This window comes from Embiotoca jacksoni, unplaced genomic scaffold (genome assembly GCF_022577435.1).
Source record: "Embiotoca jacksoni isolate LCO1_2020_lvr unplaced genomic scaffold, fEmbJac1.0.p SCAF_22, whole genome shotgun sequence".
Taxonomy (NCBI): Eukaryota; Metazoa; Chordata; class Actinopteri; family Embiotocidae; genus Embiotoca; species Embiotoca jacksoni.
The window spans coordinates 11312508-11338100 of NW_027185363.1; the positions used below are offsets into that span (position 1 = coordinate 11312508).

At 45.6% G+C, this 25593-nt stretch overlaps 2 protein-coding genes across 2 annotated transcripts in view; one reads left to right on the top strand and one right to left on the bottom strand.

The window, feature by feature from the left end:
- Positions 1-25593, top strand: part of pigk (phosphatidylinositol glycan anchor biosynthesis, class K) — an 87517-nt gene that overhangs the window by 35741 nt on the left and 26183 nt on the right. The gene's annotated exons all lie outside the window — the stretch shown is intronic.
- Positions 1-25593, bottom strand: part of st6galnac5a (ST6 (alpha-N-acetyl-neuraminyl-2,3-beta-galactosyl-1,3)-N-acetylgalactosaminide alpha-2,6-sialyltransferase 5a) — a 42424-nt gene that overhangs the window by 3362 nt on the left and 13469 nt on the right. The window contains 2 exon segments of the mRNA XM_069157951.1: positions 1629-1736; positions 8752-9164. Coding sequence (XP_069014052.1) covers positions 1629-1736; positions 8752-9164 — 521 coding nt within the window.

Below are 25593 nucleotides of genomic sequence, written 5' to 3' on the forward strand. Positions count from 1 at the left end.
TTTCCGCATTTCATTTTATAAATCAATGTGGTAATGTGCCTCAGGGGAAAATAACTAACACATTTCAGCAGTTAAATACACCACGTTTAAAAAGACGGCTGATGTGCACGATCGTGTTTCGCCATAATTTCTAACTCTTTGATAAGAGTTGAACAAGAAAGGAGAGACATAAATTCTCGAAATACTGCTGAAACTCAGATTATTGTAGTCGTCTTACAACAGAAACAGAAACGTGCCGCGCACCAGCAGAGATATTTGGCTGCGAGATAAAGTTGGCCTCTCACCGTCTCACCAGCGTTACAGTGGCTGTCTCGGCCTGACTAAAACCATTTTGAGAAACTGTTTTAAAAGAGGAATCCTCAAGTAAAAAGCCTTTGAGCTACACGTGTGGTATTATCCTTCATGTAAACGGGTTCCAGTTCATGGCTGGATGCCCTCAAGCCTGTATTTCCATACTGAATAATCCAGAGCCTTATTTAAAATGTGGCAGAAGAAATGTGGCTTTCTTCTCCCTAAATTTAGAAGTGCAGAACCAGCGTGTCCTCTGCTACCCACGGTAGGAAATACTCCATTGTGTGCCGGTCAATTGTTGGATATTTGTATTGACGTCACACTGCAGTGAATGAAAAATGTGAAAAGCTTGTTGTGGGAATGTTAAATGGTGCAGAAAGCAAAGCCAAGACACCAACGCGAAAGGGTGAACAAAGGCAGGGTGAACAAAGCTGTCTATAGATTAAAGGTCCAGTGTGTAGGATTTGTGCGGCTCCAGAGGCAGAAATGGGAATATAATACTGATAATTCTGTTTTCAATAGCTGTAATTACTTGAAACTAAGAATCGTGGAGTTTTGTTAATTTTTTTTAAAGGGTATTTCAGACCAAAGATTTGCGAGACGATTTGAAACTTTTTTCCGTCTGCAACATTTACAGCAAAGCAACTAGACAGGATGGTGAAACATCTCCACGGCAACAACTGTCTGGTACTTCTGTTTCGTGACCGGATACAATTTGTAGCGCCTCAAAATACGAATTGGGAATTCCCTCGGCTCGTGGTTGCACAGATTCTGCTCACTCTGTCGCTCTAAAAAAATGACATCATCGTTGCATGTCGTGTTGCGGGTCACGCAAGAAATTCAATCTGAGCCACCAGAGACATATCTCAACAAAAAACAAAAAAATCACATTTCAAACCACCTCCAAGTGTGTTTTTTTTTTTATTGGTGTCCAGACTTTCAAAAATCTACCTAGTTACAATCTGAATATTATTTTTGAAAAAACCAGAGGCCTTTAGCCGTGCTGTTTTCTTCTAAAATCATGCACTGTGCGTGGAATGTGATATAAATCTTACATTTTTGAGTTCTGCCTTTTTCTTTCAACATGAAGAACATTTGCCTGTTTACTGAATTCATTTTTACCAAACACACGAACCATTTAAGTATTCCAAAAACATCTGCAGCCGCACTGAAATTGTATTATCGGCTCCCCGAATATATTTAGTTTCTATCTTTCTTATCAGGCGGCCGTGCCGCTATGAATTTATATACACTTCGAAGCGAGTGCGTGCGCAGCCGCGCTCGGTGAAGGTGCTTGTTGGTGAGGATCTTTTTTTCATTCGGCTGCGACATCTCACCTGCAGAAGTCGGGGGCCACCATGCCGTAGACATTGATCCTATCGCACAGCTCCAGGGCGATGGTCATGGTGAACCAGCCGGTGCTCAGCCAGGAGTTTGATATCCTCCTGCGGAGGAAAAAGGTGGAGGGTGCAGAGGGAGGGAGAGGAGGCCGTCAGATGGGTTTCGCGCGTGGGAGATCACCAGGATGAAAACTGCACCTTATTTAATTTTTTATAATGTTTTTTTTAATTTTAATGTGATTAACCGGGATAGATGAGCAGGAAATCTCACGTCGGTGTATAACGGCAGAATAAAGATTCATTTTAAATCCAGAGGTCGATTTTTCTTTTTTCCTGACTGCAAGATCATTCAAGTTCCCCCCACAGCTTCATTAAAATACAGATCCATCCCACATATCGACTGATACAAAAGAACCCTGTCAAATAATCAAACCCTTAATCAGAAAGTAGCGTTGGTCTGCTTGTAGTGCCGATAGTTGAAATGACACGGCTTCGGCAGCCCGAACGATCCGCCTGCTTTCACACGGCAAATAAATGAGCACTAATCGTGTTTTGTTTTTTTGTTTTTTTCTGGGATGTGCTGTTACGGAAGAAATATTAAATGCTATTTACACTGCATTAGAAAATCTCTTTAAATCTAAACGTCCGTCCAAGTTGGCTCTCTCGCGGGATTGCAGGCTGTCAGATGTAAAAAAAACCAAAAAAAAAAAAAACCAACAACCTTCCAGCCAGACGATCATGCATTTTTGAAGAATTCCTGGTTGGTTGTGAAAAGATTTAATGGGCTCAAGAGTCATGAAACTCGCACCACTTCTAAAGAACCTCGAAAACCTTTAAGTTTAAAGAGAAAATCAAATGAAAATAACAGGTTGTTGTTGTTTTTGTTTTGGTGGGGGTGGGGGGGTTCTCGGGACAGAGATAAAATAAAAAGAGATATAATACGCTGAAATGAAATTCACGACGTCTGAACTCGGAGGTTTGAATGAGCCTCGAGTTCACAAGTTGTGACGTGTTCGCCGACGATTTACGTTCGCGGAAATGGCAGAAGGTCGCAGAAGTTCATTTTTTTTTTGTCGGACGTCCAGCTAATATGTTGTAATTTCAGTCATGCAGAGTTTTGTCTTCGTATCTTAAAGATGACAGCCTGCGTGTGAGGAAAATGTCGATCCTCCCCGCTTCCTACGTCGTCACCACGAGGTCAAGAGTTTGAAGGTCATTTGAAAGCGGCATCTAAAAAAAAAAAAAACCAACGCGTTCGTCTGCCAATTTGTGACCTGACTTGATTGCGCTTTATTTTTTTTATTCAAATTGTACTTGAAGGCTCCTTTTATTAGTTGCTATTCGTTGCAAGGAAATAACCTCCCGGCCCACCGTTGACACCGTATTGCTTGTTAAATATCGGCAACTCGGCGTCGTCGCGCTGCATTCAGCTCGGAGCGTCGGCCGAGTAGCCCGCAGAGCTGCCAGCCCGGATGAGTCTTGTTCAGCGCCGTGGCAACAAAAGCGTCGGCGACGGCGAGCTCGCCGAGCCGCGGCCGCATCTGTAATCTCTCCCGAGAACAGTCGTGCGGACGAGATCAGCTGCTGCTATCCGAGACGCTTTTCGATATTCATCAAATCAATTTAGAAATGAATCGGTGCATAAAAAAAGAAAAAAAAAGAAAAAAAAACAGTGCGATGATATTCAGATATGAGCTCGCCCGTCGAGTTTACGGTCCAAAATTCAGCCGTGATGAATCGGGAGCCCTTCGGGCCGCCTCAGACGCAGCTGCGCATCTCGCCACGCTGCCCTCTTGAGCCAACAGCTCGGCCTCGTCCTCCCGGTGGGATCGTGACCAGCGGGTGGAATAACGCATCGGGATCCGATGTCTTTTTTTTTTAGACGCCCCTTTTGCAATATTTAACTCGCTTTACTTTGAGTGAAGGCCGGTCGCATTTCGCGATCATCCCGAGGCCCGGAGGCGGCTCGGAGGCTCAGAAGGTCAAAGGGCAGCTGCCGTATTCAATCGCAAAATATTTCAGAAAGACGCCCAGAAGGTGACTGCAGAGACCCCCCCCAAAAAAAAAAAAAAAAAAAACCCACGAAGAGACACAACCCGAGAGAAAAGGACCACAAAGACAGAAAGACGCAGAGAGACGACGGGCGATTGCAACGAGATGCCGAAGTAACGCGAGCAGACGGGAAAATGATGCAAACATCTGCAAGGGCGCAGCGTCGAGGGCAGAAGATACAGACGGTGCGTTCGAATGGGGTCGTATTTATTTGATTTGTGTGCACCAGAAAGACTCCGCGTGAGCGGCGCCCCTCGGCGCGGCATTCACGACGTCAGGACTCGAAACGTTCCATGGACCCCGAGTTAACGAGTTGCGATGGGTTTGCTGACATTTACGGAAATGTTAAGAGGTCGCGGAGGTTCTTCTTTTTTTTTTTTTTTTTTTTTTCCATTGAATGTTAAACTAATACGTCGTAATTTCAGCCATGTAAGAGTTTGTCTTCGTAAACTCGGACGGCAGCCGACGTCCGAGGGAAACGTCGACCTTCCCAACGGCCGTCGTCCGCGTTACCGTGCGCGTCAAGCTGTCGGCCTGCCGGCAAACGCCCCGTGCCGCATTTCACGCCGATCCCACGGCTGTCGGGGCGGGGATAGACGTCAGGCAAATATCCTGAAATCAAAGGCCCGTTTTAGCGCTTTTCCTTTGAACATATCTTCTTGGGGGGGATGGGGGGGGGGGGTCTTCCCGGGAAGCCGTAAGGGAACGCGAGGAAACGTTTCCGGCGTCGAAGGGAGTCGGTCGGACGTCGCAGACGGGACCGCCCGAGCGCAGCTCCGGAAGGAGAACACGGCCGCGTTGCGCCGGCGAGGCTTCGCCGCGCGGAGCGTTCATTTCACACTCGAGTTCAGTCAATCAAAGCGGACAGCGGAGGGTAAATACGCGCCGATAATATTGGTTTTTAGACCCGGGCTCAGTTTTAGTCTCCTCTTTTAATCGAGCAAACGACGACCCTCTTCCGCTCCCTCCTTCATTTCTCCCAAATCCCAACTTCAACACGACGCCGCGTTCGCCGGAGAAACGCGCCGGTTATTTTCCCGCCGCGTGGGCCAAACGGTCCCAGACTCCCTCGGCCCGATCGGTCGGACGACGGCGCGCCTCGGTCCGACTTTCACCTTCATCGAGAGTCCGCCCGGAGCGCAGACTTCTCATTTTCCTTTAATTAAGACGGGACCCCGGGCCGTCTGGGACACGACGGTTTGCGCCGGTACGCAAACACGGCCACCGGGTTTTTAATCTAACAACAGCCCACCTTCCTCAAACACGCAGCAAATCCCTTTTGCAAATTAGAAAAAAAAAACTGTGCAAAAAAAACGTGTTTGCACAGTTTTGGTTTTGTAAATCTCGCAAACGCACCCGTTTGACGGGGAGTTTAATTGTTTGTTGATCCTCGAGTCTCAAAAAAAAATCGCATTTCTATTATTATAGTGAGGGAAAAAAAAAAAGTGGAGATTATTTTCAGACTTGGTATTTATTAATAAAGGAGACGGCTGGTTTCCAGATAGCATTTAATAAGCGCGCAGCTCTAATTAAACCAGAACTGATAGGGGAACGACTTTTTCGGCTCTTTTGTTTTTTTTGTTGTTGTTGTTGTTGTTTCATCGCGTTCGTCTCCAAAATGCAGGTGCTTTGTCTTTGAGTTTATTGGTTGTTTTGCAACTGCTCAATGTGTAATGTGTGATTGGGTGCAATTAGTTCAACACCTGCCGAGCGTCATTATCTCAGGACTTAAGACGATTCACATCAGTGTGCAAAAAAAAATATAAATAAATAATGAAGTTCTATTTTTGCTTGCGGTTTTTACCGGCAGACGCGTGAAGTTTCTCCCCGACGCCTTCGACTTGACTGACTGCAGTGATTGCAGGTTGTTTGGGGTTGATTGGTAATTGGGGCTTCTTCACTTTTTCTGGTCCCGTCTGAATTTACTTAACTTCCACGGCACCTCCTGCCTCATCGCGGCTTTCTGTTTCATCGCCTTTTTTTGGGGGGGATGGCAGGAATAATAAAGCAGGAGCTTCTTTTGTTTGCATATTTTCAAAGGTCAAAGGTCAAAGTCACTGCGACCTCATACCTGTCCCACGCTTGAGAAGCCGATATTTAACGAGGGAATTCCCCCCCCCCCCCCCCCCCCCGATCTCAGCCCAAACGTTGGCCCAAAGATGAACTGATTCGATGTTCATAATTTGTAGAATCTTTGCATGAACATCTTTATGTTTTGAAGCGTTGTCTAATGTCAACGAGGTTTATTGGCCAAAGCGTGTGAACACACAAATGAGGCCCCGTTCACATTTAACAGAATGCATCCTGGGTAATCAGCAGCTCCAACACGTACGGCAGTTCATCACCAGGGGTCTCCACAGGGCGTCTCAAATGACCACTTGTAATCAGGCTTCATTTCCGAGCCCAGTATGCAAACGGCCACGTACGTCCAACGAATATAGAAGCAAATAAGCACCTGAGTACTTACAGAAACGGAAGGAGAGGAGTCGAAGCAACAGGTCTTCAACGCAGCACGACACCTTTGCTCACCGCAGCCTCATTTTAAAGCGCCATCTGTTCCAAATTTATGACACATTTCACGTTTGTAAAAGTCTGAACAAACAGGTCAGCGGGTTTTAATTCGCCACCTGAGCCCGCCAGCACCCGACCGGTTCGGCTCAGATTATTTCAGAGTCTGCTGCGTGTCAGACCCCGAAGGAAGCGGGTTTCCGCCCACCGCTGTCACGCGTGTCTCCACTTCAGTGTCATTAAACTGAGTGGGGAGGTGGGGGGGGGGGGGAGAAGTGGTATAATTAAAAACTCTCCAGTCGAAGCTCAAACAATGAAAAACAAAAGTCGAAAACATGGTGGGAATCTGACGTGTTCATCAGAGGAGCGGCGCAGCCGCCTTGTCGTCCCACGCACGTCCGACGCTTTTTGCCTGCCGCCGATCGTGATTTATTCTGTCCACGTGGCGCTACGTTGCTTTTTCATTCTGTCGCAACTTGAAAATGACGCGTGCGAATGAAGACGCACGTCGTGTTTGTGTGACAAATGACGCCTCGATCATCTTTTGTTGTAGTTTAAGGAGTCCGGTGACATTTCGTGTGTCCCGGCATATCGGTTTGCCCACCTTCAACCCGGGCAGAAGTCCTATCAGTCAAAATGACTGAAAACGTGTGTGTGTGTGTGTGTGTGTGTGCGTGGCCTTTAAAGGTTACTCTTATTCTTCTCATTTTGCATTTTTTTTGCGTTTTTTTTTTTTTTTTTTTTACTGCCGAGCCTTTCAAGTGTTCTCAGGAGTATTTCTAGATAAATGGATGCACCAGGTATTGGAGGCATTTGTTTGTGATCGTCAGAGAGGAGGTCTGGTTCCATTTCATCCTGTGTTCCTCTCTGCTCCGTGTATCGTCCACAGGTGTACCTCTGGCGTCGCTCTCCGCTGCGCAGCTGGCCTGCTGCGCCTCTTCTATTTTCTACTTTTTGACCTTTTCTCATAAGTCACCGCGGCGTCTTTTTTAAAAAAAAAATTTTTTTTAACACTGCCGTGGCTTCAGTTGACCCGGTCTACGTGTTTCGTTTTTTTTTTTTTTTTTTTAACACAGATTTGCTTTAAAGAGGAAATACCCGCGTGATCTTTTTGATACGTGATTGAGCTCCACCCACCACACATTTTATTCCAGCATCGTGCCCCCAAATGCGTCCAGTACAAACCTCAGAGGAGCTGTTAGTGATTACAATGCGGCATTACGGGAACATAAAACGCTGGCTAGAAAAAAAAAATATTTCAAAAGCTAATTTGCCTTTAATGACCAGTTGAGGCTCATTCTATCTCGGCAATTTAACACAAAAGATGCAGAGGGACACCTGGTTTGCATCGCCCCTCCCTGCCGGTGTTATTAAAATGGGTGGATGTGGCATCGTCCCACACCATCTTTATTACCTTTACTGAAATGGCATAACCCATAATTACAATTACAAGCTTGCAGGGTTGCGGACCAGACAGCTGATTACCCAGAAACTCTGCTATTAATGCTCCATTCACGGGCTCCCGGTTCTTAAAAGACAATAGGCTTCATTTTCTAAATGAGGTCAAATATTGTTTTTCCATAAAGGTTCAGCTCTTTTCGCATGCAAATGGAAATTTATCTCAAACACTAACGCTTTACGGCTTCATTTCTTTCTGCCTCCACAGAGTAGAAATGGCCTCAAATAAGTCTGGCAGATGTTAAAGCCCGATGCTGCAGAGGATAAACAGTATCTATCATGTGGCATCTTAAGCCGGAGTCCGATTCAATCTCCGGCGACACAAAGAGAGGGAGACACAAACAGAGTGCGATCGCACGGCCGGCTTTTCATTAGGCGTTAATGGCCACGGGACTGAGAAGTCAGCTCGGACTCATTATAACCGAGTCCTTCGACGCTGCTCAGCTTCAAACAAAGTGTTGCAGGGGCTCGGATCCGTGTTCACGGAGACATTTGGACATCGCACACGAGCAGAGGACTTGGGTTTTCTTTGGTCAGCTGCGTTACCTTCTTCACCGCTTTCAAACGGTTCACTCGAAAGTGCGCTCACTTCGTCGCGGGAATCTCCAACCTCTCCGACTTTCTGAATGAAAGCAGCTCGCACCTTGTGCTTGATTTTCAAGGGCAGGACATGAAAGGCCTTTTCTACAGCCAACTCTCGCGGCTCTAATTTAGGTGCCTCCCGCAGGTGCTGTATGTACCGTGTTACTAAATTCTCAAACTGTATTGACAGAAAAATAAACAACTGCACACTGAGTTTTATAGATTTACTAGTGCAATCTTGGCAATTGGTAAATAAATCGAAAAGCATTTGGTGCAGTGTTTTGAATTGAATGAAAATACTGCTCCAGCAGCTTGCATTGCACGTGCATACCGGCACGCTTTCAGGTGGTCTAAATCATGCGGCAAAAATGATTAACTTTAGGGGTAGAAATGGACTAATTTATTGTGCAAAACGCGCTTTAATACTGTAATGAAACAACAACAATAATGAAAACAAGAATTGAGAATCTTGAACCCACAAATGTTTGGACCCGCTGCCTGATGCAACTGATGCCCTCACCTGTCCTTGCCCGTCTCCTTCTTGAAGAGCTCGTCAAACTGCAGCATCTTCTGCCAGGAGATGATGTAGACTTTGAGCTTGGGCAGCACCTGGTTCATCAGCCTCAGGTTGTTGTACACCAGGCCCTTCCCGTCGCGCCTCATGTAGTTGCTGGGGCCCCAGAAGATGAACACCGTGTCCTGGCTGGCGTTGAGCAGCTCGTGGCGACTCCGCAGGACCCGCTGCATGCTGGAGTGAGCGATGACGCGGAGGGAGGTGCGGCGGCCGACGTCGCGGGCGTAACCCCTGGCGGTGGGAGCGTCGTTCATGCGGATGACGCACTCGGCCCGGTCGATCTCGTCGCCCCGGCCGCCTCCGACGAGGTGGCCCGAGCTGGTCACCAGGGCGCAGGTGTGGCAGTGCATCCTGAGAGGCTTGAGTGGTGGAGGCAGGAAAAACAAGGACAAAAAAAACAAAAACAGGAATCGGTAAACAGAGAAAAATAATGAAGTCGATCTTTCAAACATCTCTTCCTCTTTTCCCCTGTGGACGGACCTGCAGCACGGCAGCGGGATTTTTCTATTCGGAAGTCTAGAAACTCTATTTTTTTTTTTCACAAGTCAAAAATGCTCTGAAGTTGTGTTTAGCCTTGGTTTATACAGAAATATGCAAAGCAGTCAGAAGTGCACACCTCAGGGAACTTCACTGTGTGTCTGAGGCTGAAAATGCTTTGTTGACAAATGGGTAGCGACAGAGCCCCCTGGGTGTATGTAGCTTGTCATATTGCTTTGCGATTGGTAGAAACCTCGGGGTCTTCCAAAGGATTCGCCTTAAATATTTCACCCACTCGCACACAACAGAGGGATGTGTATATGTGTGTGTGTGTGTGTGTGTGTGTGTGTGTGTTTGTGTTTGTCTTCAAAACCATTCTGGCGCATGAAGTTCACGTGGAATAATTCTTATTAAACACGAACCTCTACAGTGTTTAGAATGAAACATACCACTGATGGAATAAATACCTCCACGTCCACAGCATACTAATGACCATGTTGATGGTTAACGGCGAATCACCGGTGTATCAAAGCAGCAAGAAAACAAACCGGACGTAGTTTACACCTGATCAGGGGATATTTCATGTATGTGCAGATGAGTGCCCACGGTGTATTAGTACCCATGTGTAGTACATATATGTACTTATGTACTTTCAGGACAGACATACTTTTTTTTTTTCTCTCTCACACACACACACACACACACACACACACACACACACACACACACGCGCGCGCGCGTGTGCGCGCGCTTCTCTTTCTATCTTTGTGAGGACATTCATTGACATAATCCATCTCCTGGCCCCAAACCATCTCAACTTAGGTGCCTAACCCTAAAACTAACTCTAACCTCGAACCCTTAAACTAAGTCTTAATTGTGGTGTTGAAGCAAATTGGTCCACAAATATAAAAGAAACATGCTCACACACACACAGTCATGTCTTTCTATCTTTGTGAGGACACTCATTTAGAGGATGCATTCCCTCACCCCTTACCCTGACTTTAACCACCCCAGCTAAGTGCCTAACCCCAAACCCAAACCTAAACATAAACCTAACTCTAACTCTAACTTAAACCCTAAAACCAAATTTTGTTTTCACCATATTGTTAAAAAAACGAACTCTGAACAAATCTGGCTTGTAACAAACACTGTTACACCCACTAAAAGGAATAAATTAAAAAAAAACATTTGCTTGAACAACAGAGGAAGCTGAACAAAAACATCTGGTCAATAAACAGATAGATAAAAGTTTAAATTAATTTTGATAGGCAGTTCATCATTTATGAAAACTTTTTCAATTATTTGCTTGTTTTAGTCTTCATGTTATTTAAATATCCTGAACATGTGAACTTGGACCATTTTCCAACATTTTATCAACCAAACTGATAAACGACAGATTTAATTAAAGTAACTGATGAAAATAATTTTTAGTTGCACCAGTGTAGACATTTCTGTGTTAACACAATTTAAAAGAACCTGGACATGTTCCACCAAATGCAGCACGTTTTGATAATTTGTTGATTTTAAATTGCGTTTATAGCTATAATAATGTAACTTGCAACATCTTGCTGCATTTTTAAACAGTTGCCCTCTTTTTTTTTGTTAAAGATCCAGATTATCAGATTCACATAAGCGTGTGGCCTGTTTTTCCCCTCCATCATGCACTGAAATCAGCAACACGGAACTATTTGTGTACGTTAAGTTGTTTCTATGTGAAATTAGTGTGTGGTGCGGCTGCTGCACACGTGCGCGTGGGTGTGTCTGTGATTTTCCCGGCTTCCACACGGGACCCTGCGCTCAAAATGAATGATATTTAAACCGGGCTGCAGAGCCTTTTAATGTGCCCTGAAATATCACCCTTATTTATATTCTTACGGTCATAACAAATTTACATTTTCTTGGCATTACCAAGAACAAATGGTTCGAGATAGATGTGTGTGTGTGCGTGCGTGCGCGCGTGCGCGTCATTATCGCCGTCATCTGTTGACTTTGACTTAGTGGCAAGATTAGCGGCAGAACGGACTCATCCTGTTAATGAGACCTTCAGGTGCAGGAAGAGAGGCAGAGAAGAGGAGACCACGGAAGGAGCGAGAAAAGCGATAAAAACAAGGAAACGGAAAGGAGGGCGAAAGAGATATATGGAGGCAGTGAGAGCCACCCTGCTGCCACGGTGTTTGATGAAATGTTGAGCTAATGAGGTCCTGGTGGTCTACATCATCACCAGCAGAAGCAGCAGCAGCATTATCCATCCATCCACTCCTCCCCTCCTCTCTCTCTCTCTCTCTCTCTCTCTCTCTCTCTCTCTCGCTCACCTGGCAGCGCCTTGACAGCCAATCTGCCTGTAAAGCTGCGACACCGGTGGAGCAGGTCAGAAATCCCATTTTTACCCAGGGGCTTTTAAGTGGCTCCACAGACCTTATTCTCTCTTCCTCTGTCTCACTGAGAATTTAAGTGGGCCTTTGCTGGCCAGAATTGGCCTCTTCAGGGAGCTCGGTCAGGCTATTACGGAGAAATGGGCTGGACGGTCTGGAGAAGGCTCTCCATTTCAGCCGGAATTACATGACCCGTCCAATACGGCGGTTTGAGTCGAGGCGATTGAGTCCAGGTGAACTGCGGTTTACCGAGGAGCCGGATGCGAGCGAGCGAGCGCCCGCCGACTCCCAGGAACGGAAAATTGCACTCGAATCAAATTTATCCTCGAAAAACAGCAGTGATAATTGTGCTCCGTTTAATGATTCATGCAATAAATGGTTTATAATTCAAGACACATCTATCATTTATGTATCCGAAATCGCTGGCCTTGTTCTTCCTCGCTGAACAAAACGCCTTTGATCATAATTAAAAGATTTTCGACGTCTAAACGCTGGGTGTTCCGTTTTTTTTTTTTTTTTTTAAGTATACGTCATGTCTGGTTACAACACCTGATCAAAGCTGTGATCAATAATGTAACTCCAGTGAAAAATCCAAACTAAATAATGGATTGTGATTACCGTTGGGCTCTTTAGTCGTACTGGAGGCAAAAATAGAGATAAGAAAGAAGCATTTCACGAAGCGTTTTCTCTCGAACTAAAAGCTCTTCTGTCTTTTCCAGGAAGTCATTATTTTTTTGAAGGAAATTCGACACAATACAAAACAATTTCGGGAGTACAATTCACAATCAGACCACACAGGTCCACAGTTCTGCTTAAAATGGGCGACGTGTGGAGTTAGTGGCAGGGCAGAGTCGTTCTGCTGGCGTACAACAAACTAAGGTAGTTTTATCCAACAGATGCCTCCTCGATATTCTCCTTCGCCGCATTGTTTCAATATTTGACATGAAAACTCACAGTTTATAATTTCAGGAATCTCTGACTATATGTTTGTCTTCTGTGCATCTCGACAAGCGCTCGTCCAACCTTCTTTAAACTTGGTGTTTCTTCTAATTTGTCATGAATGTTTCCTTTGGATCAACGATGGAATGGACTGTTCTGATTTTTTTGGAGGTCAAATGTCAAAGCTCAAGGTCACTGCGACCTCACGTCTTTCCCATTCTCCTGGAACACCCTGAGGGACCTTCTTCAAATTTGCCAAAAAGCGTTCACGTAGACACAAGGATATGACGTGTATAGAGTTCGGTATTCAAAGGTCAAAGGTCAGGGTCACTGTGAGTTTACTATCTATATGGGTTTGGACAGATATGCACGTAAACTACAACTTGAGTGGTTAGCGGAGGTATTCAACAGCTAGGCAGTAAATCTAGTTTAATATCTAATCTGTTCATTTTTTTTCTTGATTAATCTTTTGATTTGAAACAGTCATAAAATAGTGAAAAATTACAGAAAGTCTTCTTTTGTTTGACTAATAATCAAAACTAAACCCAACAAACTGATAAAAATTAAAAACTCTTGCGATTTCAGAAGTTGGGCCGAGTGAATTCTTACTATCAGGACTTAAATAAGCATCAATTTTCTGTCAATCAATTAACTGATGCATTAACTAAACCATAAAGCTCTAGATTGCATTGGATAACTCTGGTTACAGAAACTGTGACGACACAGCTACAATTGTAATCTCTCCGGTAAAAATGAGAGGACTTCATAATGAAAGTATAAAAGAAAGTTTCCCCGTGTGGTGCATTGTATCCCATTTAAAATGAACTCACAGAACATCAGTTTAGTTTTCAGTTCAGAGAGTAGTTTTCATCCAAGGAGGGACAAATGGTAACCTTGTCCTACTTGTTGCACTCACCAGGAGCCTGCCCTGGTTTCATTAAGCCCATCCATCCATCGACTTTGGCCTAGTAAAGGTAGAAAAGCAACAACATGCAGACAGACAACAGCCATTCACATCCCACGCTCCGCCTGCCGGAGCGACAACCCAGACAGCGGACGCCACCCTCCTCTGTTTCCTCATTCTGTCGGCATCCGAAACCCGCCTTTGCCTCCGCCGAGCCTGTCCTTCAAGGGAGGGGGGTGGGGGGCTGCGGGAGCCATCACTGCCTGCCCGCCCGCTCACCCTGCCTGACTTCCTGACCCGAGCCAAACATGGCTGTCAAAGCTGGGCGGATTAACCTTGAGAGACGGTGGAGGGGGATGAAAGGGAGAGGCGGCTCGGCTCCGGACCGCCCGGGGAGGCGGTATCCTGGAGCGCGGAGGGAGGCGGCGTGGAATGGGAGCGTTTCGGGACAGAAGAGAAAGAGCCGCTCGCCGGTCCGGATTGTGTTTCCTGTGATATCAAGGCTGTTTTGGACGTCGTGTGCGAGTCAGGAGGCCGCTATCGTTGAGGGCTGTGTGCAAGAGGATGTGATTAAACAACACGGGGGGGGGGGCATAAAGGACTCGTATAATCAGATATTATTGCGATGTGATTGTAGCTGAGAGAGGCTGTGCTGCGCAGCCGCCCTGATTGGCTTCGTGTTCAGCGCTCGCAGCCCTTCGCTGCTCATGGGTAACACAGGCAATAACTGGTGGTTAAAACTCACACGGATGTTAAGGGGGCATGAAATCAGCTTTAATTCCTCACTCAACCCTCCCTCCCTCCCCCCCTCCTCCCCTTCCAACTCAGCTTGGTCCCTGGAGGAAAAGACATACTTACACAGCAGTGAACCATTACGCCTGACGTATGCCGTTCCCCCCTCAGAGCGGAGAAACAGCATTCGAATGTTGATATCGATTTTATGTGGGTGAATGCGGTGGAGGGGGGAGGGGTGGGGGAATCGAGCGAGGGCTTTAGCGAGGACGCCGGGTCTTCAAGGATGCGAAATGGAGGATATGGTCGGTAAATGCGAGCGTTGAGAGGCGGTAATCATCTGGCCCAGTGGGACGCTGTCTGGCTGTCTGGTATCGCCCAGGGGTGCCACAGCAGAGCGCAGCGTTTTCCAGCCTCCTCCGGCCTCCTCCGTCCTCCTCCGGCCTCCTCCGGCCTGACCTTTAGGCTCGTCGAAGACGTCTTTGTTTCTGTAGCCTCATCTGTCGCAGGGCTTTCCACCACACCTCACATGTTAATGGTAGCGAGAGGTAAAAGCGCTCTCTGAAGTTTCTTAAAAAAGAAAAGAAGGGGAATTTCTGACCTCCACACACACAGAACTTGTCTTCTGTTGTATGTCACCCTGCTAATGTAGGTTGTGAATGCAGCTTTTGTCCTGCACGGCTCATTAGGGAGTGACTGGTTATGTTTTATAGTGTCACGTGGGGCGGGAGAAACACACAGCCTGTAAGCAGTACAAAGTTTAAGATGAAACATTAGAGACATTAAGGAAGACATTATAGAGCCAGCAAATGCAAAAACCGAAGCTGTAATGTGTCCCTGTCTCCATCAGACAAAGAACCTGGATGACTTTGATTCATCAGCTGTTTATTTTAACTGTGTAATGCTGACTGATAGCGAGAGCAGTGCCGCTTTTATCTTATTTCTGATTATTGCTTCCTTTGCACACTTGTCAACATGCCCCGCTGCTTTACAGATGTTTAATTTATCCCTGCAGCACAACAGAACTGGGATTGGCCTCAAACATTTTTCTTAGGCCCCTCCCCTCGCCCCAAATCCATGCTCTTGCCCGCACACAAGCACACACATTACACTGTAAGCATGAGAGTTATCTGTACAGCTATTAATTGACAAAATATTCTGTGCGGCCCCCGAGCCGCCGGTAGTTTCCCTGTGCTTCAGAGAATAAATTAACCAAAGTAAACAAGTGATGGGTAGAAATAATAGTTTGTTTACAGGTAATGAAACATTGCAATTGAAACAAATGACCTAAACCATGAGTGCTGTACATGAGGTGGGAAGGTGGTATATTTATCATCATCATTAAGGTTTATCGTCATGTTCAATGGCTGTTTAGAATGTATGAAGGGACCCCCAGACAGTTTCTGGGCCTGCATTAGATGCACCATTGATAATTATGCCCTCGTATTACTTTTGTTTTATTCATAGTTTTTGTGCAACACTGATTGAGAGCAAGTGGTTTATCTTGCCATATTAATTAACAACATTTAAGGTCTTCACAGACATTACCTGTTCAAATCTTTTTGTTGTCTCCGACACCTGCCGACCACAGTTAACTTTATTATATCATGTGGTATTCGTGTGTGTTTGTATGGTTTTCGTGTCATGAAGTACACATGCAGATGATTTACATGTATGGCATGCGGCTGTGTGCAGCTTTTACGCTTCACTATATTCCCATCAGTAACTGTGTTTACTAAATGACTTTGGTTTACGAGCTCACCTCGCTCGTGTTGTTTTCGTGCTATAGCGACCCCTAGCTGCAACGCTCAGACTGCAACGCATGCCTGCGTGGCCTGAAGTATTTTTAGGTGGTACACTCCGGGCCCGAGACGAGAGAGTTCAAGGTACGACCATGCTTTGAGCTAAATCCAAACACTGCTGTTACAAACTGCTCACAACGACAACATTTCCACCAGCTTGGTTTAGCGTATCGGGTTGCTAACATTTACTAATTAGCCGAGGCTGATTGCATTTGACAAATTGAAATATTTGTGTGATGACGGTGCAACAGGAAAAAATCACAAGAAAGTTGTAAGAAGGGAACGCGGAAAAATCGACACACAGCAAATTTCTGGAGTCAAATATCCTGGAGTTAAACAAAGAGTTTGATTTTGGGAGTTTATTTTCTAAATTAAGACTCCAGCTTGTGTTCAGTGTTACTCTGGTGGGGTAATAGTCTGGTGTTCATTCGCTGAGTGTTGAGGAGCACGATTCAACACGATTCCCGGTGCTTACTGCGCAGCTTTATTGCCGTATTAGCATTTCCCAGGATGCCTGACTTATTTCTTTGTAACTTTTGAGAATAAAGCAACCAAATTAAATCTAAGTGATGGGCAGAAATGATATTTAGTTTTGTTAAAACATGCTGTTTATTAATATTTCAATGAAGGCATAATGATAAATAAAATGAGGCTATCATTCAAAACCATAAGTGTACAAGGTAGGAATCACAGTGGCACCAATACATTGGTTAATTTACAACTTGTTATACAAAGTTTTCATGCAGCATTAATTGTTGCACACTGAATTTAATCACACTGCAAGTAATTGTTAAATATAAATCTGTGATGAATATGTTATCTTATTGTCAGTCTTACCTAAAAACCTTCATAGTGTGATGCCATTTTAACTCCTTGTATGTCAAACGATACACGCTCTTAAGTGTTGACTGTTAACACCGTGAAAGAGTTTCACATTCAAACAGCTCAAGGTTAAAGTCAAATTTACTCTTCATGGGAGTCGAGTTTTAACTCCCAAAGAGTTCAAGTTCAACTCCTGAAAAGTGTGAAAAAAACAACTCCAAGAAAAGTTATTTTCACTCCGCTTGAGAGTGAATTCGATGGTCTCACGTGTACAAGCAAAAAGAGTTGATTTGAACTCAGAGAGTTTATTCCAAAGATGTGAATTTGCTGTGTACTGGCTAAATACTTCACTGAATCAATGAAAACGCTGACTTCAGACCAAAAGAAAAAACATCCAACAAAAGGACATTACAGTCCCTAGAGCGTCCTACTAGCGTGGCTAAAAATGAAAAACAGCAAACTGCTAAAAAAATAAACAATAAATAGTCATCTAACTGAGCTGTTCAGGGTAACAAATCTCACTGGACAGAAGCTAGTGTGACTTTTCACTGCTAGTCTTTCATTTTATCATTCAGTAAAATTGCCTGTGAAAAAGGCCATTAACAAAAAAAAAAAAAAATCTGATAACAGTTAACAAAAATGCCCTTAGAAATAAGTTGATTTTACACGGTTTCTACTGTGAGAGGCAGAATGTGCAATTTATGATATGAGATGATTAAAACCAGCCGTAGAGGAGGGCAAAGACCGGAAGGAGCACAGAATTGGATTTTTACAGTGAAACGGAGAGTGAAACAGTGAATGAATAGAGCATTAACTAACGGAGAAACAAAACACCAATTAGTGTGTGCAGCAAGCAGAGGAGGAGGAGCGGATGTGAGGGGCGGTGCGACTGCAGTTACCAATTAAATGTAGAATCTCAACGACTGCAGGGAAAACCGCAAATCCAGTCACAGCGGCAGAGGCGGTGTGTTTTTAGAGAGAAATCAAGCCTGTTTCTATTGTGCTGATGAGCGCCGACACACACACACACACACACACACACACACACACACACACACACACACACACACACACACACACACACACACACACACACACACACACTCTCCCCGGCAGGTTGAGCGCTGCAGGGCAAAGTCGATACAGGAGGGCTTGTTTGGAGCTGTTTGTCTGGCATGCACGTTTGACCAGTCATTAGGGAGCGCCGAGGTGGGAAGTAAGCTGAGAACTAATGAAGACGAGGAGAGGAAGAGGAGGCAGAGGAAGAGGAGGAGAGAGTGGATATCGAAACGGGGGCAATTAGGGAATCCGGCGGTCAGCAGTCATACTTCAGGTTGACAGCTCCGGCTGCTCTGACGCTCCCGCCCTTAATTAGGCCAGAGTTTTCTGTGAGGATTTTAAAAAGAAGACATCTTTGATGGAGGGCAATTATCTCCTTCAAAAAAAAAAAACAACAACATCTGACCTAAAAAGAGACTAATGAAAATTCACTGATGGAGGCTGAAAGTGTTTTACGGATAAGTGACATGGCTGATGATCTTGTTAGTGGGCCCCTGGTTGAAATAAAAGCTGATATCATTCAGAGCGTTTGAAGAAGAGGAGACATTGGCAGCGCAGCTCTGATCTTCAAAGCATGCAGCAGTGTTAAGAGAGCCCTTTTTTGTGTGTGTGTGTGTGTGTGTGTGTGTGTGTGTGTGTGTGTGTGTGTGTGTGTGTGTGTGTGTGTGTGTGTGTGTGTGTGTGTGTGTGTGAGACAAAGAGAGAGAAACTCACCACAGACAGTGCTACGGTGATTTAACGTGCACCTGTGTGCATGTTCGAGATGAAAGTGAACGCGTCCGTCTCCACCGGCCAGAAGCGTTTCACTTTAACAGTTTAGATGGACATCAACATAACGCGCGCACACACACACACACACACAGCAGAAAAACACATCTGGAACACTTCTGAAAAACAGCTGCGTCCTACAATCAAACCAAAATTATGATGCCCGTTCACAAATTCAAGCAATGTTCTCAGTAAGCGTGAACCAGAACCTCGGGCGTTTTTTGTTTACTTGTAAGAAAGAGGGCTTTTAGACAGAACACTGATAAAGATGAAGCTTTGAAATGATGCAGCTGTCAGTAGCAGCTCAGATAAACATGACAGACAGCTGGCAGTTAGATGATGTCGCCAAATAAACTGATTACTAACTAAAACTGCTTGATAGTGAGAGTGTTTTGAAATTGAATGGCACCGAATCTTTCCACATGAAGTGTCCTTTCTCTGAGTGGACAAACAAAATTAAAAAAAAAATTGTTTTCAGTGTACACCTTACTTCATGTATCTAATATGTCTGGAAGCAGCAGAAGAAACACAGATGTCACTTTTGGCTCTTAGACTGTCGGAGTTTTGAAAGCGCGGTGCAGATTGAGATGATCCTGGCCAAAAGAACAAAACCATTTGTTGTTTGTTAAAGATTCCCTCCGGACATATTTAAAGATGGATCCAAAAGAGTCTACTTTGAATAATCTTGCCCGATAAGTTTTTCAACATAAAAAGAATTTAATTATCTTGTGAATCTTCTTCCGTGCGCTTTAGAAATATTAAGAAACTATGAATATGCAAATATATTTCATTTCTAAAGTTTAGGTAGGTAGGTAGTTACTTTATTAATCCCCAAGGGGAAATGTTTTCGCTACAGCAGCATTTATAGATACAGGAAAGCAATAAAATAACAGTAAAAAATATTAAATATAAAAATGCACAGTATATACAGTATATACAGTACAGTATATATATATATATATATATTTATATTTAAACAAACAAGAAACACAGACAACAGTGTTATTGTTGTGTGATGGATTTTGCCAGAGGTGAGTTATTGTACAGTCTTATTGCAGCGGGCAGGAATGATCTCCTGTATCTGTCCTTGTGAAAGTGGAGCTGGAGGAATCTATTGGAGAACGTGCTCCACTTTCCCTGCAGCAGGTGGTGGAGAGGGTGGTCAGGATTATCCGATATGGATAAGTTTGTTCAGCGTCCTCCTCTCCACCACCTTTTCCAGGCTGTCCAGATTGTAGCCGATGATGGAGCCGGCCTTCTTAACCAGTTTGTTAAGTCTGTTGGTGTCGCCGGCTCCAATGCTGCTCCCCCAGCAGACCACAGCGAAGTACAGTTCACTGGCCACAACAGATGGTAGAACATCTCCAACATCTCGCTGCACACATTGAAGGATCGAAGTTTCCTCAAGAAAAAGAGTTGACTCGTCCCCTTCTTGTAGACCGCGTTGATGTTGGTCTTCCAGTTCAGTCTGTTGTCGATAGAGACACCCAGGTACTTGTACTCCTCCACCATGTCCACCTCCTCTCCCAGAACTCTCAGCGGTTGTGGAGCCGTCGTCTTCCTCCTGAAGTCGACCACCATCTCTCTGGTTTTGGCCACGTTCAGGAGCAGGTGATTTCTTCCCGCCCACTCCACAAAGTCCTCCACTACTGCCCTGTACTCGTCCTCCCGTCCATCCCTTATACATCCTACCACTGCAGAGTCATCAGAGAACTTCTGCAGATGGCAGGACTCTGAGTTGTACTGGAAGTCAGTTGTGTAGAAGATGAACAGGAAGGGAGACAGAACAGTCCCCTGTGGAGCTCTAGTACCACTGACCACCGTATCAGACAGCACACTGCCCAGACGGACAAACTGTGGTCTGCCTGTCAGGTAGTCAGTGATCCAGGAGACGGTGGACGTGTCCACCCCCACCACCCGCAGTTTCTCACTTAGCAGCAGTGGTTGGATGGTGTTAAATGCACTGGAGAAATCAAAGAAGGTGATTCTCACAGATTCACCGGTTCCGTCCAGGTGAGACTGAGCTCGTTGCAGCAGGTAGATGATGGCGTCATCCACTCCCACACGAGGCTGGTACGCAAATTGCAGTGAAGATCTCACCAGCGGTCTGAGGTGGGTCAAGACCAGCCTCTCCAGCACCTTCATCACATGAGATGTGAGGGCAACCGGTCGGTAGTCATTGAAGCCGGATGGAGTCGTCTTCTTCGGTACAGGAACCAGGCAGGATGTCTTCCACAGCACCAGGACTTCCTCTTGCTTCAGGCTCAGGTTGAAGAGTTGTTGTAGGACCTCGGCCAGCTGGACGGCGTCAGGTCTTCAGGACCCCGGGGCCGATGCCGTCAGACCCTGCAGCCTTGCGCTGGTGGAGTCTCTCCAGCTGTCTCCTAACCTGGCCAGTCCTCACAGAGAGGAGGGGGGGGGGGGGGGGGGGGGTCATGGCGTCTATGGAGGAAGAGCCCTTTGAAGTTGAGGGCTCTGTGTCTATGCAGCTCACCAGGGGGGACGGAGGGGGGAGGGGGGGGAAGGCAGCAGAGGTGTTTGGGAGGTGTGAGGTGTGGAGGAGACAGATGAGGGCGGTGAACTAAACCTGTTGAAGAAACAGTTTAGCTGGTTGTTCCTCTCCAGGTTCCCCCTGGTTGTCTCTCTCTCCCCTTGAAGCCAGTAATCGCCTTAATCCCGGTCCACACCTCCCTCACGTTGTTCTGCTGGAGTTTGGCCTCCAGCTTCCTCCTGTGGTAGTCCCTGCACTCTCTCAGCTTCTCCTTCAGGTGGCGCTGCACTCTCCTGAGCTCCTCCCTGTCCCCAGACCTGAAGGCTGCTTTCTTCTGATTAAGAAGCACCTTCAGGTCACTGGTGGTCCACGGCTTGTTGTTGGAATCAACTGGAATTCACTGCTGGACAAAACATTTCTCATACTTCACTGTGAAGTCCATTCACTGCAGGTTTGCGCATCATACACGTGTAAGTTACTTTCGAATGATTTGTGATGTTCGTTGGTCCGCCCTTTCAAATCAGAATCTTTCCCCGTTCACCAGATAATTGTGAAAACAACCTTGTAGATTTAAACCCTGCTCACACAGAGAAGCTCAAACATTCAACTGTAGACGCAAGAAAAACACATTTTTGAATGGAGGCGGACTTTATATATTTATGATATTTATATAATGATCACGCCGAAGAGAAAAAGAGCACCGCTGGTCGTTTGCCAACATCACACTAATTACAGGACACCTTTGACCCTTAACATACATTGCTGTCCGGCTATGTTTATATTAAACTATTTTTACATATTTTATGTAAAGCAGCAATGTTAGCCCGCTGCAAGCCGTCTTAAGGGATGTTCACACTGAAAACAACACCGCTTAAAAATTAGTGGGGGCGCGTTGTTTCCAGGACTGGTGAGACAATGAAATATGACTCGGGCAGGGAAATTAATTTGAGAAATAGATCCATTAGTTTGAAGGATTATCAGATGCCAAAACACCGCAAAGTGGTGCGAGCAAAGATTTTTCAGCTCTGCAAAGTTAACTTTTCCTCCGACTCGATGACCACGAGAAAAGAAGCGGAATTTAACCCGTTCATGTTGCATGCAAACAGGAAGGTGTGCTGGCGGTCAGGTAGAGAAACCCTGTGGATTGTTTTTTTTTTAGGAACTGAATGAGAGGTTTTAAATGCTACACTTCTTTCGACTACAACACAGCCTCATGATAGCCTGGTATTACCCGCCACGAATTCCCCGCGTTAACATATGGGTTCGGACCCCGGGTTAATAATGAAAGTATCAGCACACAGTTTTGAAGGTTGCTGATCCCGTCACATCTCCACACTGACCTGATTAGATATGTGAGGCAGCCGTTATAGTGTGAAGCAGGCCTGAGCCCCCCCCCCCCCTCCCCTACTGGTCGGTCATTGCTTCGCCCTTCAGAGTTGCGAAATTAACCTTCATGTGAAAACAACTTTCAGATTATAATCACAGCAATGACTGGCGGAGCCAGGCTTGCCTTATGAAGACACTGACACCGGAGATTGAACTTTCCCCGACGCTCCACATTGGTTTCTTTAAACCAGGACTTCACCAGATCTTAGTCAGAGCCACGCGGAGCAGAGAACACAGCATTTCATCATCTTGTTGCGTTGTTGTAGAGATTTTATTTGGGTTACAGCCTCTGCAGCGCTGCCACGTCGTAGCCGACCGTAAAAAAAACAACAACTTGTGTCGTTAACTCTGTGTCATGTGCTCTAGCGAAACTCGACTGCAGAGTTACTCCACTGGACTGATTCTATTACACAGGTGTTGCTGGTTTCTCTTTCCACCCACACCGTCTCTCACTCCCCGGGCTGCCTTCCACAATCAAAAATGCCCTTGTATCCCAAACACCAAACACCTCTGCAGCTCACGTGCAGCTCTGGCCCGAAGGCAGGACGGTGTGTCATTAAACCTTAACTCTCCTCACCGCCGGCACCAAGAGGTGAACAGAACAATGCAGCACCCCGTTCTTCTCTCCGTCTTCTCTCCCAGATGAATAACAAACCTCCCCTTCCTCCTCTTCCTCCTCACCTCGTCAGGTGCGAGTGACCCGAAAAGAGAACAAACGCCCCATCCTGCCACGAGTTTCTATTAGTACGAGAAGGTGGAAAAGGCCGAACGCGGGCAGCCAGGTGGAGCGCGGAGGCAGTCGGGGGTTGCACATTGTTACAACACGCACTCTTTTTTTTGCCTTAATTGGCCCCATATCAGCTCGCTAGCCGCCGGTGCAGACTGGAGAATGATGCAGCCGTTGCTTGTCCCCGTACCCTCCACCCAGATAGAAGAGGAGAGAGCCGCGAAGGACCACACATACACATCCCGGTAGGAAAGATTGCCTTGGCATGAATACAAAAGATGAGGTGCAATTTACCAGGTCACAGAATCTCTCCCTCTCCCCACGTTTTGCTATAAAATTGCAGCACGAGGTGGCAAGGAGAGAAGATAGAGGAGGGAAAAAAAAGCCAGGAAGAAATGACAGAAGGACATTATGGGGAGAGAGGGAGGCAGAAAGATGGGAGGAAGACGGGAGGAGGTAAAGAGAGAGCGAGAGAGAGAGAGAGAGAGAGAGAGAGGAAGATAGAGGAAGAGCGAGGAAGAGGGGAGCTGTGACAGACAGAGGCGGGCGGAGGAGGAGGGGAGGAAAATGAAAGGCAATCTGATAGATGAAAAAGAGGAGCAAGAAAAAGGAGTGGCTGTCAGAGAAAGAAGCACTTTGGAGACCGAGAAATGTAGGGCAGTGCCTTCAGAGAGGCACGGAGGGATTTCAGGGGCATTCTTTGATGAGGAAAAGTTAAATGCACACTCGCTCGCTTCACAGCGTTGCAGAAATTATGATTTCTGCCGGGGTCATTATGCAAACAGCAGCCTCGCAAACAGCCATTGAAACATCTGCAGGAGTTCCCCTCCACAGCGCGTCGAACGCACCTGTAAGTCAATTTTCTTTGTTCAAAGGGGGTGATTCCAGATTTGCAAGTGAGCTCAAGGCCGCCTTCATCATCTCTCCGTTTATTGATGCGCCGGGCTGATATGGTCCCATAATCCTCTCAGATCAGTTGTTGGGAGAGATAGGCAGGGTTATCGCCCAGCACGGCGTCGTAAACAATGGACCGAATCAATAACGAGTAGATGATCTTGTTAAGAGAAAGTCTGGTGAGAGTAATGACTTAGAGGAGACGTCTGAGCGCGAGGTGTGCGCCTCTATTTCATTTCCAAATCACGTCCGACCCTTCCACTTGCAAAAAAAAGTCCCTTTTTTCTCCGCGAGACGCAGCGAGTTGAAAATGAAACCGAAAGATAAAAGGTGCAACATAATCTTAGCGTGCAGTCGAATATATGCACGGGCAGGGATGAAAATTTGAATGTGGCGAACTCTTAACCGTCAAAACTCGAGATGACAAGTATATTGTGAACAAATGCAAACAGGCAATTTTCACACCAACCAAGAAACAACTTCTTCCAGACTGGAGAGCATAGTTGTTAAATCTCGGAGTGTAAAAAAAACAACAACAAAAAAAAGGAACTAAATCCCGAAGGAGCAATTAACTGTTGCGTTCTCCCAATATAACAAGCCAAAGAAAAACAAAAAGAAGACATCAATAATACATTGGCGATACTACAGTCCCTATGCGGGGAAACGCTCTGCTTCCTTCTGAAAACATTTTCAGTGCTAAATATTCTAGTTGGAGTCTGTCCATTATGATGCTGCAACAGAGGATAATGAGAGACAGTAACCGAAAAGTGTGTGTGTGTGTGTGTGTGTGTGTGTGTGTGTGTGTGTGTGTGTGTGTGCGCGTGCACGTGTGTGTGTGTGGGTGGATGTGTGTGTATAAAAGACCAGCTGCCGGTGACAACACTCGTCAAGAGGGAGGAATCTCCTGGGAGGCGACAGATTTCATATTGGCAAGCAGGACACGCGAGTGTCTTTCAATCTCTTTGTGTTTGTGTGTGTGTGTGTGTGTGTGTTTGAGTGTGTGTGTCTATTACGTTCACTTAAATACTGCACTTATTTCAACGTACTTTACTCAAGTATTTCCATTCCCGGCTTCTTTACTCGGCTACATTTCAAAGGGAATCGTTGTACTTTTGATGTTGCTATGTGCACTTGACAGCTGTGGTTACTACTTGTGCAAGTATGTGCTTATTACATTTACTCTAATGTTGTACTTGAGTCAGATTTGGAGGCGCTACTTTACTCTACTACATTTCAGAGGGAAGTATTGTACTTTTTACGCCATGTCTATTTAATAGCTGTGACTAATTGTCATTTTAATTCAAATTCTACATACAAAAAAGACGTAATACGCTTATAAGAAATGTATTATTATAGATCAAACAAGTGGTTCCCAACCTTATTGACTTGGAAAAAACAACTGGGTCTAGTTTGGG